Below are 19696 nucleotides of genomic sequence, written 5' to 3'. Positions count from 1 at the left end.
ATCAAGCTGTACTCCTAAGTATGGATGAGAGTTAGGAACCTACTAAGCAGGTGGCCCAGCTTGAGAAAATTCAGAGACGTGTTTGCAAATACATCAGCTTACATCATTGGTAAAAAGTATACAACCTATACAGATTCCTTAGCTACCCTCGAACTTCAATCGTTGTCTGAGAGAGGACACAAAACATTTGCAAGGAATTTGCCCTGTTGAAAGCATTAAGCATGTCTCTGTGAGATTCTCACCATGGTTCCCACTTATAAGTATCATTCCCACATGACTCTCAGAAGACAACAACAATTTGACTCTTATAGATGTACATCTGATGTAGGACCAACAGATTTCAATATAGTCCACTGCCCTTTCTCACCAACCTCCTAAAAGCAATTTAGTTTTTTTTTTCTTGTCAGTCATTTTTGGACATTGTTCCAAATCCAGTCAAGTGCACTCCTTATGTGTAATGTGTTCTTATTTATTTTCATGTTTTTAATGTTTGAGTGTTTTGATTATAATGTATGTACTTTTCATAATGCTATTTTTAATGTAGATGTCATGCAATTCGGCCGTTGGCTGCTGTGTAAATACGATACAATAAAATAATCCTTTGGGTGGTGCTCCCGTTCAAAGGCGGGATTTATAATATACTGTCTGCTGGTAAATACAAAATGGCAGCCCCCACAGTTGCAAAAATTTGCCAAAGAAGATTATTAGGAAGCAGGCATTTGCAAAATGCTGCCGTTTTTATGTACTTCAATCCCACACCATCTGCATATTGTTATGGACTGTGTGGCTCTAATCATCAAAGAAACACTTTCCTACGAAATACGGGATCAGTCAACGCTGCAAACTACCACAACTTCCATAAGCTTACCTCCCGTTTGACAATAACATCAAGAAATTCATTCACTAAGCTTAGAACTGTTACATATGTGCCGGTGCGTGATGTCAGTGATCGACAACCACCAAAGGTGGAAGTAGCCAAGTTGGTGCCGATTCGCAACCCTCTCCATTTAATTAGGGATGGACTCTATTCTTTGTTAATTAGGTTTTATTTTGATCCAGAATTCTACCTGGCAGAATTTGCAAAAGGAGCTAAGCAGGTGAGTCTAGACTCTAGTCTTATTAAATCGAGTATCAAGGCCACTCATGCAGAGTTGTAACGAGTCACGTCATTTCTTGCAATATCTCGAGTCGAGTCGAGTCAAATGACTCTAGTCACTGTACAATCTCTATGGGGAAAATTTGAACATCCGAGTCGAGTCATTTCATTTTTGAAAAGTCGAGTCTCGAGTCATGACTCGTTACAAGTCTGCACTCATGCATAGTTGTGGTAGTAACTACAAATTTCGAACGTTTGAGGACTTGTTCTCAAGTTCAAGTTGTAGATTAGCCCGAGCCGAGGTACTCACACCTCCGTCACTACGATTTCCACTGTCCTTCTCCGTATGAAGGTCTGAGATGTCTACCTTAAACCTTTCCAGGGTACACATAAAATACCACTTTTTCTTATACCACTTCCTACCATTCCTCACGTGAAGATGAGACTTAAACAAAACATATTTGGTGCATGTTCATAAATTTTGAGCACATTTCAGGATGTGACTTGACAGTTATCGTTGCCGTGTTTTGAATTCTTCCTATAAATAGATGTCGTCAGTGTGACGTCATCACCACGACATGAGTTCAGGGTGCCCGACTTTTTAACATGGTACCGTGTTCATGGCCCTATGGTGAGGAAGGAACAACTAGGGCCATGATGTTTCGGGCTAGTTGTACATGTAGATACTCCTGTGCCTCCAGGGTTTTATTTATTTTGGTAAAATCCAAAAAAGAGCTACCAAACTGGTTCCATGCCTGAGTAGACATCCTCGAATAGTCGCTCCCCTTCAAATAAATGCCCCAGCAACAACCCTTAAAGGGGCATTTCGTGATCCACAGCCTCATCCCCCACTTTTTTCAAAAAAAAGTTGAGATTTTTATACCACTGGAAACCTCTGGCTACATAATATTTTTCTACCAAAAATTTCTTGCAGATTAATTCGTTTTGCAAAAATATCGTCAAATTTGAATTTCGTTCTGGTGCACCAGAACGAAATTACACACAGTGGCCTATGGAGCAGTGTAATACACATAATCATGCATCATGCATAATCGGAATCAACTGAAATTTTGGGAATAAGCTTTTTTCGTGAATATCTACTGAAAAATGTCATAAAAAGAGGATGCTAGGATCACGAAATCCTCCTTAAAAACTACCCCCCCACCCCGAACAAAGGCCAAATTATGCTTTGACTGTACTACTATGAATTTCACCTGAAAAGTTCATGAAAATAGAGCGTTAAATCTCATAAAAATGTAAAACGCCTACATTTTTCAATGGCCGGGACTGAGTAGCCATCGGAGTCTGATTGTAAATTCGTAAGCCCAGAAGTGAACCGGACGTCATTGATCCTAAGTTCATAGTTCGTCATTTAACAGGGGTAGCGCTAGAACTAAACACTCCAGTGTCCGCAGGGACCCCCGAACTTGCAGAAAATTAAAAAGTAGGGGGTCCAGAGTAGAATTTGATGAGTCCGAGTTGCACAAATGCAGCATAAATAGTATGTCTGCAATAGCGCTAGATTGAAAAACTGGGGGTCTGCAGGGACCCCTGAACTTGCAGAAAATTTAAAAACAGGGGGTCCGAATTTTGGTGGGTCTGGGACCCCAAAAAGCAACTTAGCGCTACCCCTATTCGTCAATTCAGTGTCAGTTTTAAGCTTATGTGGTACCTAATAATTTTAACGGGAATTATTGTTCTAAAATTGACCTCTAATAAATGCCCCCTTTTGGAAAATGCAACGCGTCGGGGCATTTAATTGAGGAAATACGGTATATCCCCTAGAGAACAGATGATTGAGAGGTGACCTGATTGAGGTCTTCAGAATTCTAGTAAAAGGAGAAGAGCTGTCCCAGTGTGACACTGGCTGCCCTTATAGTTAAGATTTTGATGGCTTTTTGTACTTTTTAGCCTATTTTAACCATTTTGGTCAACCTCCATCTTGAAAGTTTCCTTTTCCCCTCACCCCTTTTGCACCCCCCCCCCACACACACACACACCGAAACGGTTCTGGCTATGCCACTAATGTTTTGTGAATGGCAACCAGTGAAGATTTCCAAGAAGTGATTGACTGTCATTCTGTCAAGTTTGGATGATGCCCAAAAGATCAAGTTTTATTATTATTACTGGGTTTACATGATTTTTATGACTTGTTTGTATTTCCACAGGCTGTCCTCTATGTCTCCCAGCAGATCTCACAAGGTGCATTTGAAAAAGTAGATGGCCTTCTTCAAAATGAGGTGAGCTTATTTGTCTTCAGAAATCAGAAATATACCAGTACCATTCTATCAGTAGCGTATTTGACATCATGCTTGAAAATGGGGTTGATTGTGTAACTTGAATACATAACAAAAGAAGATATCATAATTTGTAAACACACCTGTTAATTGCACTCACCTGAAGCCTGTACTTGTTCAGCAATTTCTGTCAAATTTCAATTGAATGAATTTCTGTCCATTTTATTGAAGCCAAGTTGATGAGGTAGAATGAAATAACCACTGTATTGAGTGTATTCTGGCCATTTAACATGTGTAGCTTTATGGGTGATTTAATGTTGTAATTGCCACATTAATTCAAAATTGCTTATTTTAACAACATATTTGGCTGATTCCAACTGGTGTAAGATGGGATATGTGTAAACATTGCAAATATTCCAAAAATGGATTTGATTAAAAGTGAATATGAAATGATAACCTTCTCATCGTGTGCTATTCAAATAGGTTTTGACTGCAATGAAAGAGAGATACACAAGGATGAGTGCTGAGGATAGAAATAATCTTGCTGTTCAAGAAGAAGATATGGTGTCCTACCCTCATGATATCCTGGTTCACTATGATGCTGAAGGTAAGTAGAATGTACAACACCAGTAGTTGAACCATGGACTGTAGAAATAATTTATTTATACAGTCCTTGGTGTCACGTACATGATCAAGGGAATGAGTCGGATGTCGCTAATATTGATTTGAGATAGGAAAGTGTAGAAATTCTTTTGTTTTATTTTTTTTCAGCGATTGATAAATTTCAACATGGGGTTTTCAGTTTTGAAAGCCCTAAATGTTCTCTTTAGAAACATGTAAAACTCATTTTCAACCGCAGTTGACATGTGACTCATTCCCCCGGGCTCATTCCCCTTGATCATGTCACATATTGTAACCCATAACAACTTGTGTATAAGCCCAGCCCATTAAGGGGGTACTACACCCCTGGCCAATTTTGTGCCTATTTTTGCATTTTTCTCAAATATTATAGCACATTGGTGACAAGTAATTGATTTATTGATCAAATATCAGTTTTCCCTCATTTTTGACTGTAACTCCACAACTGTTGTCTGCGCTGATATACAATTCCCAGTGCAGTAGTTGTAGTCCTTGCCCCTATAATATACATATCTTACTTGTCCTCAATGCGCTATGATTTTTTAGAAAAATGCAAAAATAGGCACAAAATTGGGCAGTGGTGTAGTACCCCTTAAGGTTACACGAAGAAACGATAAAAAAGCGTTATAAAAGACGTATAAAGTTGTTCTCTAAAACCGCGTTTTCTCAGCAATCAAATATCGCAGTGAGTCAAATGTTGGTGCATTGATGTATCTTTACATTATTTTTGTGTGTTTATACAAATTTTTAGAATCCGTTTGAAAATCCTTAGTTTAAATCATTCTTACGCACCATGTTCACAAGATCAAAAACGCGTTCCATGCACTTTTTTTCAAATGTTCGCTCCGTATAAAACCACGCCGTGTGATTGTTTTCTCCTTTTTTGTATTGTACTACAAATTCGACCAAAAAAATAATGTTGCCATGGGGAAGAACCAAATACAGTACCGATTAAATTTTATTTGCCCGTTTTTGGGAACAATTTTCGAGAATCTTGTACCACAAAACACTGTTATTTTACATTATCGATAACTGGATTGTGAAACGTTAATTTTGATTTCTAACTGCCTACATTATTTCTCAAATGTCTGTCACTTCCTTTACCATTTGAATTTCACTCCAAATTTAAGCTACTTTTGCAAAAAACAAGGTTTTTCGCCATCGATACCTCCGACATTTACAGCGGTAATGAACTTGTTTATCATAAGAGCCTGTTATGCACTATTCCATAATAGTCAGTTTGAGATCAATCAATTTCATATCCCCCAGTGGCTCAATCGGTTAGCGCGCCGGACTCACGATCGACTATATAATATTATAGTTTTGAGCTGGAAAACTTTGAGTGCGTGTTCGAGTCCCTATGTGGTCCGTTCCATTTATTTTATTTTATTTTCTCTCACTTTTTTCTTTTTTTTCTTGTTCGCTTTCTTTCTTTCTGACTGCAGCGTTTGATTGTTTTTGCCCGTTTTTTTTTTTTCATTATAATTCAGGAATTTTTAGGCTATAAGCCTACTAGTATAGGCGCGGCCTATGAATATTTTTTACAAATTAGATTAACTTGGTTGTTGGTTTTGTTATTATTGTTGTTGCAGTTATTGTTGTATATATTGCATAATCAGGGTATAAATAGGCATACTAGGCCTATTATACTTATATCCTATAGAAGCATTAATTTATTTCACGACAGATATCATCCAGGATGATTTTAAAAATTGAAAATTTAGAAAATCCAAAGGAAAATTGCCGAAAACGGCTGCCCACAATCACCCCCCCCATCAGCCCATATGGTCCTATCATGGTCGCCCCTCCCTATCCCTGCAACATATAGGATGACTCATAAGCCGCGGTTTGTCCGTGGCCCTAGTTCAGATTGATAGTTAATTCTTTTCTGCATGGCTGTTTCCATTATTAACTTACGCCCCTCTGGAATCAAGCCTTGAAAATCAATTGTATTTAACCTTAATAGGAGAATGATTTCCAAAATAGGGTTGCTGGTAATGTTTGTAGTCAGGCTGGTATGTTTTTTTACCATCTGACTTGTTATTGTCAATATAGAAAAATAAATACACAGATTTATAACATGCAACATATATTTACCAAGTGGTGGATCTCAAGGTGCTGTTGTGAAGAGTAATTCAATGCATCTATAAAACAATGAGATGAACCAGGTAAGACAGGACAGGAATATGGAAAGTCCATTTTAGACAGGTGTGTGTTAGAAGTGTGTGTATTAGATATTTTACAATACACACTTTTCTAAAATGGACTTTCCATGTTCCTGTCCTGTCCTACCTGGTTCATCTCATTGTTTTATAGATGTATTGACTTACTCTTCACAACAGCAACTTGAGATCCATCTGCTCAAGTACAATTATTCTCTTAGGAAAGTGGAATTTTCAATTTGGTAACTGTTAGGCAAGTGTTCAACAACAAGCGAGATTGATGACACACTTCAAGCGAAAAGTTTGCTTTCACAAAAATGTTTTATACCTTTTTACTTCTCTTCCCCATTCTTTAGTATAACTTTTATTTCCTTTTTATTTCCCATTTATTTGTCCATTTCTTCCAATACTAGGAGCTACTAAAGTGGTCAAAGTTAAGATTCGAATGAGGTGTATATGGGGTTACTCAGCTTTCTCCAATAGCAAAGACATATCACCTGACGAAAGACTAAGGAAAATTCTGCATTGCGATTATGAGTAAGTAATAATTATCAGAATATATTAAAATATCAGGACAAAATGTGCATTCATCCTTTTGGCTTGTTTCAGATGCAAATTAACTTATTTTGACATTATTGTTTGCGCTATGTGGCATGCGCACATCTGCCCTGGAAAAGTTATTCTGAGAGTGGGTGAGCAGGATCAAGAACTTTTCAACTTTCATATTTCATTGGCTCCCTTGGAAATGTTGCCCGGTATGCCACTGCCCATTGCTGTAGTTTACATTATGTACTTGCTGGCAGTTTTAGAGTCAAAAATGGTTGGCCAAAGTGAACTTAAGTTTTTCAAAATACCTTATTTATTTAGTTAACCAAAGAGCATGAAATTAAAATGTACTGTGAAGATGTGTTTAGAGCCTAGATTAAGAGTTGTTTGTAATATTGGAATGGGTTATGGAATGATCAGCAACTTTCTGGAAAACGTGCAGCCTTGTAAGTTTGGCAGCGCATTATAAAGATCAAGAGTTTGGGTCACAGGGATTCCTGTATTTATTGTTGTAAGAATGACAACTCTTAATTTAGTGTTCCTATAAAGCACAATCTTATGTCATGTATGTATGTGTTCAAACTCATTTGTCGTAAAAAAAATTCTTACATGACTTTTGACTGACATTTGGTTTTGGCATCATTGCTTAAAGAGGAAGCCCCACCACAGCAATTCTTCTGGGGTGAACCAAACCTGCCTAGTTATCAAATTCAGATATACCCTTGTCACTGATTAATTTGATAACCAGGCAGGTTTGGTTCATCTCAGAAGACCTGCTCTGGCGGGGCTTAAATAATCATTGTAAATAATCATTGTATGAATTTGTTTATCATTTGCAGGTTTCATAGAGATTTTTCACCTGGAGTGAGCACTGCTGAATGGATAATCAGTGGCATCGAGTATTCAACTATGAAAGTGAAACAAAATGAAAACTGAAAACTGTATTGCACATCCAACTTGCTAAAGCAATTGTTGTGTTGGCCTCACAAACAAAGACAGAGAGAGCTGTCAGTATAATTGTTTCCTTCGCTGTATTTGCATATTATTACTCATATCAAAAACATTGTTCCCAATTGTTTACCCATGCACCTGGCAAACTTTTATATAAAGTGGATACTCATTTTAGCATTTCATACCAGCAATATACTAAATAAAAGTATGCCCATTTTTATGCATACTTATTTTTATCCATAAGTTGAGAACAAACCTTTAGTGTTAAGCTGCTACATATATGCAGCTCCTCATCAGACTGGCAACAGTTTATCTTCTTTTATGAAGTCACCACCATTACCCATGGTGTGAGAAGCTAGTCAAATGAACTAAGTAATTTGTACAAGGAGAAGGGAGGACATCCTGAACAGAGATGAGGGGGCTTAATCTTACCAAAATGTTTTAACCACTTCTAATGGCCACCGTTGACAGTAATTTATGGAAAGAATGAAGAGCTGCATATCAGAATATTGCTTTGCCAGAATGAATTGCCAAATTAACTGTGAACAGTCTCAATGAACTTATATAAACAAGTTCATGCTTATTTGCAATGTGTGTAATCTGTTATTTCGGTCCAGTAATATGTGCAAAGTGCTGCACATGCACATGCTAACTTTTGTGGTGCATATAGAAGTTATGCAATAACATGCCTGTAACACCAAATGCTGGAAGTACACTATTTTGGTGACCATGAGTGCCAATTCAATAGTTGTTTCCAATAGTTTTACTAATGGGTATATATTATGGAGTCATATACTATATGAAATAATGAAAGTTTTGAGGATAATCATTAATTTGTTAAATTTTACACTACAAAACTAAGGTATTATTTAACCATATCACCACCTGTCCACTGTTTGTTGCAAGATTGATTGAAGAAACAGGTGTTCAGGGTTGCTCAGCATCACACCAAAATAGATTACAATAATGCTTGGATTATGTGGCCTGAAAATGTGTGTTCAATATTGGCAATAAAACAAACCTGGCTCAGTCGGCCCATCGTACAACCGAACAATTTATTTTTTGCCCTCACTGTAAGTGTGGCAGTAGTTCATGAGTTGCTTTTATGGACAATTTCAAAATCTGCACACCCATTTTGACAATATTTGATCTTCATCATTATTTTGTTTGATCACAATGTTATGTACCTTTTCATTCCTTACCATTTCCAACACCAACCAGCAGGTAATTGAATCTTGAATGGGTTCCTATGTGAACCATATGCAGGATTAAAATGGTGAAAATGACTCGGGCCTAAATGATGATAAAAAGTATTATTTGTACATACCTTATCCTGGGTTTGCACTGTCTTGATGTAATTGCAATATAGTACTTTGCAGGACTTTAAAGGGAAAGTTGTGATATTGATGCCATATAATAAAATAGTAACTGGGCTGGGGGCTGCGGCTAATCTAACATTAGTCTTGTATAGTCCGTATACCTTCCTGGAGTCAGTAAAGTACAATTTAATTTTGAGATTTTTTCAAAACCTGTTCAATTTTGCAGGAATCTGTTATGTTAGTTGGATTCCTTGCATCATTTCCTTTCTGAAAATGTAAACTTTTATATACTTTTCATCATTACATTTAGATATACAATAACAATATCTAAATTACTAACACCAAGAAGGTATAGAGACAAGCATGTGAGCTATCCAAGAACCCCTTACCCGGATCTCCAACTTATGGCAGCTAGTTCTGCAGTTTTGCCTTTGATAAGACTTCCTCTGTTTGCAATAATTTCACATCGTAAATGCTATTAAAATGATTGGACATTATTAGCTTAGGTGAGTCCATGATCATGGAGGTATATAAATAACCTCCATGCTATGATAACATTGATATATTAGGATGCAATGTGTGCTTGAGCAATGATCATTTGCAATGTTGCATTTTGTTAATGATCACTCATTATAATTATGTATTTTGGTACGTTGGGTTAAATGGCCAAAATAGCTATTATATGGTTTCTTTCACTTAACCTTGTTATTTTGGCTTATAATGGACCGAAACCTTTCCTGACAGTTATTACTAATAATTGGCTGCATTTTGAGTTGAGAATAACAAAATTAACATTTGTTGGAAATCTTACATTATGGGTTTAACCTGGATTGTGTTTTGTTGTAAGTAAACATCACTGTGACTGAGTTACCATGGATGTCAAATAATGTACTCGTTGTGTTGTTCATAAAAAGAATGACGTTGTGATTCATTTTAACTCAGGCAAGATTTAAATATGTGAATAAACTTTAGAAAAAAAATTATAAAAATAATGTAAAACCTGATTTGTATGCCTTTATTTCCTTCAGCTGTTCAGATGCATAGAAACAATTTGTTGGTACCTTAACAATTTTAGACAATATTTATTAGCAATTGCGATGTCCTTAAATCTAAATCGCAAACAAATACTAGCTGGGATGCTGTCGTATTATAACAGTAATCCAGCAGACCCCACGGGCCTGGCCTATCCATGCTTCGAGAAACTGGCCCCATAAAACTCGTACATAACCAAATTTGTGTATCGTATTGTTGTTTACAGGCTTATTCTTCCATGAAAGGATTGTGTGGCAAACCGTTTAACTCATTTTCTGCTCCTGGAGCTTGTATTCCTTTATTCTTATTTCCAATAAAATGTCTTAAATGAGTCTATTGTGTTCATTATGCAAGCAAGAAACCGATTTGTAATGCGAATATCAATCTCATCAATATGGATCTATATTATCTATATTTTTGCACGTCAGATATTCAACTGTCACGTTGTCCGAGTCTAGTCGTAGTTCTTTTCATTTTAAAGTGATATTTGTAATCTGCACGGAGTTTCTTGACCTTATGTATACATGTGTTGCATTTTGAGTTTAATGGTTAAATTCGGCTTCCAAATAGATAGCTTCTAATGACCTACAACAGCAATCATTTCCATGAACAACTTCACCCTTAGTTTTTAACTTCAGGCACATTGCAATCATGCAATGTCAGTTGTGGGACTAATTGAAATAATAAGAGGTTAACGCATTTACATAAAAAAACTGTTTTCTACTGAATTCGGTGATCGGAGTACCGTAAAGTTGAAAATTTAGTTCGAGAACTTGCGTTGATTTCTTCAAGGTCGAAATAAAGAACCTGAAGTACATGTAAGAAGTCAGTTCGTTGAGCCAGCGACAAGTATATCTGTGCCCAACAAGTTCCACAACATCGATTTTCTGCCAAGTTGACACGCCTTCGTCTTTTTGTGGTCCGATGATTTTTCCAGACAACAAAAAGATGTGGTATCAGTACAGGATGACGCGCATTAACCTTAGCAGATATTATTATACCATGATTATATCCTCAAAATCCGAAAATTACAGATATGCATAATGCATGATGCTGGTGAACAGTGAACTTGCATAATATCATTGGACCGGCTTTATGATACTATAGCTATAGATTAGTATTATTAATGAGCGTGTTGTCGAAAAATTGAATGTAACTTTTAACTCAAGAGGAATGTGCCTACTTATTTTAAATTTGCGTTATCTTACACTAAAAGCAGATTGGGTACATTTGAGGGAATTCCTCGTAACTTTAGGATACATCTATTTTACCAGGGATTTACCGTGAAGCGAAATTCTAATTGGTTGTTGCAATATCGATGGATTTGCCTTTTGTAACCTAAAGTGCAACGCGCATTATTTAAGATGATTATGAACTTCCTCTCTGCAATGCCATTGTGCAATTTGGACATTGTTTGGACCACCCTAGAGGAGTGATTATTATAGGATAGTTTATAGAAACACTCTGTCCTTATCCCCTTCACACCTTTCTTTACCTGTTGTGGAGATGGTGTAAGATCTTGCACCTTGCACAGCAATTTAGGTGAGAACGGTTCAACGCGGACACCGCTACCGTGAATGCAAACGCAACGACAAGAAATATAATATCGCCGGGCATTATCACGCCAAATTGATGATAAAGCCAGGTTTAAAAGTGGATTAACATTAATATTAAGCCTACTACTTTTACATCGACCGACTGCAAGATATTGGAGCAGAGGTATATAAACTTGTGCTGAAAACTTTGCAGGATGCAGACCTTTTCCTCGACAAAAGCGTATTAAACTTAACCTTTGGACCACAAGATTGAAACACGGTGAGTTGACGTTTTCTAGTTTTAGTCTTTTAGTTTAAACGTTTGCTTATTGTTCTCAACTTCCCATTTGTTTTATACGGAGATCATGTTTTCATCACTCATAAGTGCGGTTGTCATGATAAAGTAATTTCTTCCAATTTAACTTGGTCGTGACTGTACCTGTTTACATACCGGATATTAGGCCTACTTTTAATACATGAACCCGGTACAGGAAATACGTTTACCTTTTAATACCCGACTTTCAATTTTTCATATAAAGTACACCACAAACGTCGGATCATATTTTTATGGTAGAAATAGGCCTAGGTTCAATTTCTTGCGTCGGATAAGATGTATCTTTTCTGGTTGCATTCATCATGCAGTCACAGTTCCATATTAATTGCGGCGTTGCCTACAAATTGATTGACATTAATCAACTAAGCGCAAATTAACAACTTCCATTCTGTAATAAAAGTCTTTTCCGAAATATTCAAATCCAAACAATCGATCTCTGTCACTGTCGTTTGTGATCCCCTTCGAATAAAAGGCCTACCAGTTAAGTTATGATTGTTTTCCGTATTACTGAAAAAAGGAGAAAAATATCTGTTTTTTCTAAGCCTACCAAAGAAAATGTTTCTCTGGGTGTCATCTTTTAATGCCAGGGGTTTTGCATGTTAGCAAGTAATTCGTTGTGACAATTATATAAGCCTAATAATAATATTATAATATTTGAATGGAGGAGGACTCTATCTGTAAAGTTTGGATGTGAATTCTTGATACCATATGTCATCAAGATGTAGACATTGTTTGTGTCCTATTTTTACTAGGCTATACATACAACGTTTCCATGAGCAAATACCTCTTATTTGAACAATATGCAACTGGAATTGACTTTATGATCAATTCACGATACTTGAGTCTTATCAAGTGGTTAGCTATGGCAACAACGTATATAACTCTTGAACCCCATTTACCCAATAATGCAATATTATAAAGGCAATGACCAAGGATTCAAAAAAAGTCTACGCTTCAACGGGCCTTGTATTGTTAATCGGTATGACTTTTCATATGTGGCGTCCCAGAAACCATGGAAACGGCTGCTTAAGTCATACAGGTCGTGTATGAGGTCGTAAGTTTAAACTGTTATTAAAACATCTCTGGTTCAATAATATTAAAATGTACAAAATCATGGATTGCACGTACGCAGGTTGTATATTTGATAATGTCAAAACAAAGCCTGTTTTATTGTTTTTAACACCTATGTGCTATTAGGAGCAAATATCATAAGGCTTGCGCACATTTTTTTAGATCAAGGCCTACTGTGACACGCATATATTAAGCTGAGACAAATAACAGGTTCAGCCTATAGTATGTAGGCCTATTATTATCATTACCATGGATATACTGAATAAGTACGTCCATTACTTGTCTACCGAGTTAAAGTAAATCTTCAGATACATGAGACAAAAAGCATAAAAGAGAGCGATTTTACCATGTGTCCCTATTTTTGCAAGAATATGACTATAATGTATAGGAAATTCAGGAATGTCCCTATTTCCCTATTTTTTCTCCCATTTGTGAGGTTTTATGGTTGGCAGGTATGCAGATATCTTTTTAGATGGTTTTAGGCTAATCTTATCAGTTGAGTAAAGCATATGATCCTGCGTCATATACTGGGGTCCCCAAAAAAGTGGTTACATTTTGATGTGCAGCTTGGACTTCAAAACAGTGTCCTTCACTTAGAATATTCAATTAGGTCTTAAATTGAGGCTAATTTATTCTATATTAGTCATGTTTTTATCCTGTTTTATCCTGTGTTACCCCAGTTTGTGACACAGGACCATATATGATAGGCCTAGTAATATAGTCATCGTTTCCACGAAATTCGCGTCAATAAATTTAAATAAGTTTAAAATGTGGCATTAGTGTTTGAGAGATTAAGAATTTTCAAATCCACTTAGAGCAAAAAAATTTTTTTTTGAACGCACATCCCTTATATCGATTACATAAATGACAGATGATTGATATTATCGATTATTGATACGTACCGTGGCTAATGGTTGTCAAATTGATGGTTCGTTTTTTGGAAATGTTTCAATATTTTACGCAAAAGTAACGTGTTTAATATCGTTAATTGCCTTATTAACAAAGGTTGACCTTATTTTGGTACTATATTAGATCAGTGGTTAGCGATTCAAAGAAACACTTTTAATGAGACCATGGTCGATGAGATTGAGGCAGTCAACAGAATGCCATCAAGGGATAAAGTTGAGTCAATTATCAATGGTTGTATTGATCAATCTGCTCGGAACAAAGTTGTCAATTGTGTCATGTAGACCTACCACTGCAAGGAGCAAGGCAATAGGCACGAATCGACTAAACAAAACCGAGTGAAGTGCGTTTTCTGTTCACCGGAATACCCTTTTACATACACGTTTGTGAAACAGCGCGGGTTGTGATAGGCCTACTTTACCAAACTGTTAAGCTCTGTTACATCACAAAACCAAAAGTACGATTTAGCCTGGAAATAATTAAGTTCCTCCGTGATGAACTGACTTCTGTGGCAAATTGTTGAAATTGAATAAATATGCTAAAATGCTAGCTATGAAAACAATTAACTGTGTTATATTCATGATGATTAATATAGTGGAGATGCGGTTTTACGCCTCTATCCCGTCTTTTTGAGGTTCTCCAAGTTAAAGAGGAATCGAGTCAGTCTCGGATTGGAGTTTGATAGTCTTTTGATGAAGAAAGATGACAATATAATAAACTCTCGATTAAAATCTGAAGCGAGTGTCTCATAATCATCATTGAGCTAATTCATCCCCAGTGGTACCTCTCAGCATAAACGCCACAATATGAACGAATATGACGAAAACACACTCAAAAATGAAGATAAATGACATAGGATTAATATTGTATGATATCATTTATTTATTATATAATATGAAATAAAATGATACATTGGAACACAGTTCAGTAGACCTGATAAATCTATAAGACTACCGGTTTTTAAATCAAAATTGATCATTTTATTTTGCATTTATTTATTTCTGTGAATCCGTTCACGAGACTGCGCCAATAGGGTATCAATTATGCTACACTGCGTCTCTTATCATTTTCACGCTATATTTGATAAAATGAATGGACACATAGCTTCACTTGTTTGTTTTGGTTCAATATTTTATTAAGAATATTTACTTAGTACTCGTTGTGTAATGACATGATGTGTAATAATAGAAATAAATTCAATACTATTGCTATCAACGCAATATTTTAAGTTCTGTTGTCGATTTCGTTTGCAATAGGTGTTGCTGATGACTATTTGGATATAATCGAATACCAGGCACTATGGCATGGGCAGGAGACGACGAAGATGATGAATTAAATTGTACACCTATTGAAGAAATCTTAGCCGTAACAAGAGAAGATCAGGTACGTGCTGCACATTCAACGTTTAACCATAGACTCTGAAGACAACACTCATGGCAATGTATATTTTGTACACCTGCACATAATTTATTTTCTTCTTTTTTTTAAAAGCAATTTAGCCTATACATATTACATATAAAGTTATATTAAATTAGTTGACTAGTAAGAGTTTCAGTGCATGAACGTTCTGGAACGCCCATGAACACTGTTTTGAACCGTTGTTTTAGAAGTGCGAATGAGATATTTTGTCTTTAAGGTTTTGTTGCTCTCTCATCTTAATGTACTACGGTATTTCCTTACAAATGTAACATACAGACCTATATTATTATTAATGAATTGTCATGTCTTGCCAGGAATTTTTCCCGGTCTTACCCACATTTACACTGTTAAGTATTGTTTAAAGCAATATCGATTTCAAATTCAAAGCAAAATATGCAACAAAATGAGAAATCTGCAAATAATTTCTTGTTGCATTCCTTGCCAATTGCGATATGAGAATAATGAGTACAATTAGGCATTTGTAAAGAAGTATTTAAAATTTGAGCGTTCGTTCGAATACGATTCTGCAAAAACTCTACTCCGGGTTTTGAGGGGAAAAAATAAGAGCGTTAAAATTCTTCAAGATATTTTAATCGATATATGCCCAATATCATGTCGTAATCTTAGTTATCAATAAGTATTCATCTATTACCTTGGCTTTCATCTAACACAATCGACTCACTGACCATGTTGAAGTTTAACAAAGAATAATAAGATTAAACCATGCAACAACCAAGGCTGAATCTCGTGAACATTTTTATTGTGCAATTTCAGCGGTTAGGCCCACCCAGTAAACAAAACAATACCCCAAATAAATAAACAAACAAACAAAACAGTTGCAGACTAATTTTTAAAGACAGATGCGCTTAGTGATTGCTCCTATTGAGTAAAGACACAGCTTATTTTGCTCTGAGTTTGCTGTGTTGTTTGCTATAGTTCAATTTGAACTTGCCTTCAATTTTTGACTTGAAGTTGTTTTTAAACTAGTTTGCTTTCATATTTTGTTGTCTGTCCCTGAAGAAGAGCAGTTTATCTGCTCGAAACGTCGGTTGTTGTTTTGTTTTTTTGTTTGTCTGCTATAGTCGCATCTAGTGATTTTCATCACTTCCAGTGTACATTTATACTGTTTTTCAGACACTTTTGTGGGCTCTGGAATTGGCCATTTTTTTGACCTGTTTTTGTGCCTACACTGATTGTTTGGTTTATCGTGTCTGTTTATATGCACAGTGATTTTAATCATCGTTCTAGTGCACTTTTGTATATTCCCATTGATCCTTGTTGTTTTTGCAGGTCTGTGGGCCTTGGAACTGGTAATTTTTGGCTATCGAACTTTGCCTGCTTCTTATACCTATATATTTGCTGTTTTTGTCCCCCCCTGCATACTGTCAAGTCTGTATTTTATTTGTTTCCCCACATCAAGTTGGTGTACCTTGCTCTTTTTTTTCTGGTAGATATATACACTCTTAAAATTATTTTACTCAAACTTGAGTAAAAAGCTCACAACTCAACCAATTGAGTACTCAAACTGAAGAAATAATACCCAACATTAGCCCCTTTTGATAAATAGAACTCAACATCGAGGGTTTTTATTATTATGAGCTCAATGTTATATTAATAATATTATTAACTCAATTTGAGTAATTTCTACTCAATTTGTTGAGCTTTGACCTCTTTGCTCAAGTTGAGTAAAATATTTCTATAAGAGTGTAAAGACGACACAACTTTTGTTGTTGGTTGTTAGGTTGTGTGATATAATACTATAGCGTATAGTTAAATAGGTATAAAGCTTCATACATGGAGCTCTAAGGGTTAGGGGTAATGATGTTTAGCTTATGTACGTATAGGTTAGGGTCCCGGGGTTAGGGTAATGGTGAAATTTAAGGTTTATATCAAGTATATTGGTATTTCTGACTAATAACCCTTCGAACTAAGACCTAAACCTTAAAATGTTACTTAAAATGGGATGACTCATATTTCAATAATATCCTGCGTGGAAACTTTAAAAAACGCACAAAAACAACCAACAATTTGAATTCAGTTGCTTGGTTGTCATGCGAATGTTGTTATTAGCCGTGATGGGTTTTTATGCACGAAGTACATTGTATAAAATATATTAAAAAAACCTGTGTAAATGTGGGTGTCCGAGCCCTTTAGACGAAATACAGTGGCCTATATGGAGCAGTGTAAACCGTATCTTGATAAAAATACATTTGCTCCAAAAATGGGTTATGAAAACTATTTCGAATAGCCATTATCGAAGCCATTCTAGACCATAATCATGTTTATAACTGGTGCTACAATAATGATAATTATCTTTTCATTTTTTGACGCACAGGAGATGCTAACTGAGGCCCATAAAGCTTTGCGTCGTGAGATCAAATCTATCAGAAGAGCCCTCAAGAAATTGGTGCGTCAATTCTACACCTACGCGGATGCTCAAGAGTCTACCGCACCAGAATGGAGTGACGTTAGCAGCGTGGCTGAAAGTGATATCCAAATCTCAAAAGACAATCAAGATGCGGACTCAGTTTTAGATTTTACGACGGATAATGAATATAAACAGGACGAAAATATAGATCAGAAAATTATAAATCTTTCAGAAGCCCTGCAGAATATTGAGGTTGACGAGGTTGAGTCGCAGCGCCAACGCAGTTTTTCATGTAACGCTGAAAATGGACATGTAGACAATAATGACACTGTAGGCAATCGCCGCAGACCCGAATCAACCCCACCGAAGATTGGTAATAATAATGTTGACGTTAGTCCGCAGCGTTTTAGTCCAACTCAAATACAACGACGTCATTCAAGTCGAAGTTCTGAAACCCAGCTCATCGCAAAGCAAACCACTTCGACGCGTCTACCAGAGAGACAATTGTCACGAAATAGCAACGGTACTACAGAGACGCATTCAGCTGCAGCTGATGAAGACACCATCTTCATGAATCTCGATTCTGAGCAATTTAACAAAACATATCCTGGTGCTTCAGTATATCAAACTACATCTCAAAATACTGCAACAAAATCACTGCGACAATTTGGTAGAAGAGACGCCCAACACCAATTGTCCAGTAATGTCTTGAAGGATCAGTCTAAATCAAGAAGTCCCAACTCTCCCGGCTTAGATAATGATGACGATCAGATCCAACAAAGAGTAAAGTCGCAGCTGACAGATCTTCCACCCAATACCGTGTCCGAGCAATTAAGAAGGCCTCCGCCATTGCAAAGACGTTTTACCCAAGAGGAAATACGACATGCTGGTTCACAACTCCGCTTCCCTTCAACACGTCAAATTAGACCGTTGTTGCGACGCAAAGACACCAATCAACAGCTGGAACAGGTACCAGAGAAGTCATCTCATCCATCGAAACAAATAGACGAGCCACCGCCATCTATTCCCCCGCCACCTCCACCAGAGGACATTGTTGAGCTTCCAGGAATGGAGGATCAGTTAGGAGAGATTCCAGAATTTTCTAATAGTTTCCAAGCTCTCCCAAGAAGACTTAGTAGTTCTGAAATTTCGGCCATTGGAGGTGGAGAGAAGCGTTCTAACCACATGGCGAGAGTAAAGAAACTTATCAGGACTTCGAGCCATTCTATCAGTGTGGCTCAACATGCTCAAGTAGCAACATGAGTGACTGTTCGTAATTATTATTAGACCATGTATGCCTTCGTTTTTTGATCCAATGATCCATGGCCGGTTTGACCTTTTTCAGGGCCCTGGAATAGGCTAAAATTCTGGATCTACGTGTTACATCTTAAATAAATTTTAATTTGTCCTCCCAAATTTGGAGCCCTTAGAGCTTGGGCCCTGGGCTCGGGCACATTTTGGTCCTGCAGTGAACTCTGGTCCTGCAATGATCTATCAAGGAAAACAAAGCTTTACACAAAAAAGGCAACGACAAAACAAACAAACACCTTGTTCTATGGGCGGCGATCGGTCGGGATGTTTTATTTTTTCTGAAGTAGGCTGAATGAACCCAAATTCCATGAAAGCTTGCATGGATATGTGACATTTTTTGGCAAACATTAAATTTCAAAAAAATCAGTCGAAATCAATCCACTTAGGCCCAAAACGACTGTTTTTAAAACAATCCCTAAGACGCAAAGTATGGTATAAAACACTCCCTAAGACGCAAAGTATGGTTTAAAACACTCCCTAAGACGCAAAGTATGGGTTGGTCGGTCCATCAAGCTATGATATAGCATGGATTTTTTCGTCGCCCAATGTTTATTGGTAAATTTTCGACCGAAGGCTTGTGAAATTTTATTTTATTATCCAGTGTCATATTAATATACAATCTAATTTTATGCCATAATATGTGTGTAGAGTAACACGCATTTGACCATGTTTAAACATACTAGTTGAGACAACATGCACCAGTGATTGTTTTCTACAAGAACCGTCGACCAGGACATGTGTGCGCTTTTATATTTTCAATAAGCCTGCCT

At 36.7% G+C, this 19696-nt stretch overlaps 2 protein-coding genes across 2 annotated transcripts; both read left to right on the top strand.

Moving 5' to 3' along the window:
- Positions 1-656: 656 nt before the first annotated feature.
- On the top strand, positions 657-8194 carry LOC140155814 (m-AAA protease-interacting protein 1, mitochondrial-like). Its single transcript, XM_072178798.1, has 5 exons — positions 657-1097; positions 3265-3336; positions 3817-3940; positions 6548-6671; positions 7520-8194. The coding sequence occupies exons 1-5, from the start codon at positions 663-665 to the stop codon at positions 7614-7616; spliced, it is 852 nt and encodes a 283-aa protein (XP_072034899.1). The 5' UTR covers positions 657-662; the 3' UTR covers positions 7617-8194.
- A 2870-nt stretch (positions 8195-11064) lies between these two features.
- Positions 11065-19353, top strand: LOC140155813 (uncharacterized). Its single transcript, XM_072178797.1, has 3 exons — positions 11065-11797; positions 15085-15211; positions 17583-19353. The coding sequence occupies exons 2-3, from the start codon at positions 15128-15130 to the stop codon at positions 18876-18878; spliced, it is 1380 nt and encodes a 459-aa protein (XP_072034898.1). The 5' UTR covers positions 11065-11797; positions 15085-15127; the 3' UTR covers positions 18879-19353.
- The last annotated feature ends 343 nt before the right edge of the window (positions 19354-19696 follow it).

This window comes from Amphiura filiformis, chromosome 6 (assembly GCF_039555335.1).
Source record: "Amphiura filiformis chromosome 6, Afil_fr2py, whole genome shotgun sequence".
NCBI classification, from domain to species: Eukaryota; Metazoa; Echinodermata; class Ophiuroidea; order Amphilepidida; family Amphiuridae; genus Amphiura; species Amphiura filiformis.
The sequence above is the reverse complement of the archived record's forward strand: the minus strand, read 5'-3'. Positions and strand labels throughout refer to the sequence as shown.

Bases quoted from the DNA above. Each gene is read 5' to 3' on its own strand.
- LOC140155814 (XM_072178798.1), top strand. From the start codon at position 663: ATGGCAGCCCCCACAGTTGCAAAAATTTGCCAAAGAAGATTATTAGGA. The intron at 3,337-3,816 runs GTGAGCTTATTT...CTATTCAAATAG, and splicing joins ATGGCCTTCTTCAAAATGAG to GTTTTGACTGCAATGAAAGA. The intron at 3,941-6,547 runs GTAAGTAGAATG...TTCCAATACTAG, and splicing joins GGTTCACTATGATGCTGAAG to GAGCTACTAAAGTGGTCAAA.
- LOC140155813 (XM_072178797.1), top strand. From the start codon at position 15,128: ATGGCATGGGCAGGAGACGACGAAGATGATGAATTAAATTGTACACCT. The intron at 15,212-17,582 runs GTACGTGCTGCA...TTTGACGCACAG, and splicing joins CCGTAACAAGAGAAGATCAG to GAGATGCTAACTGAGGCCCA.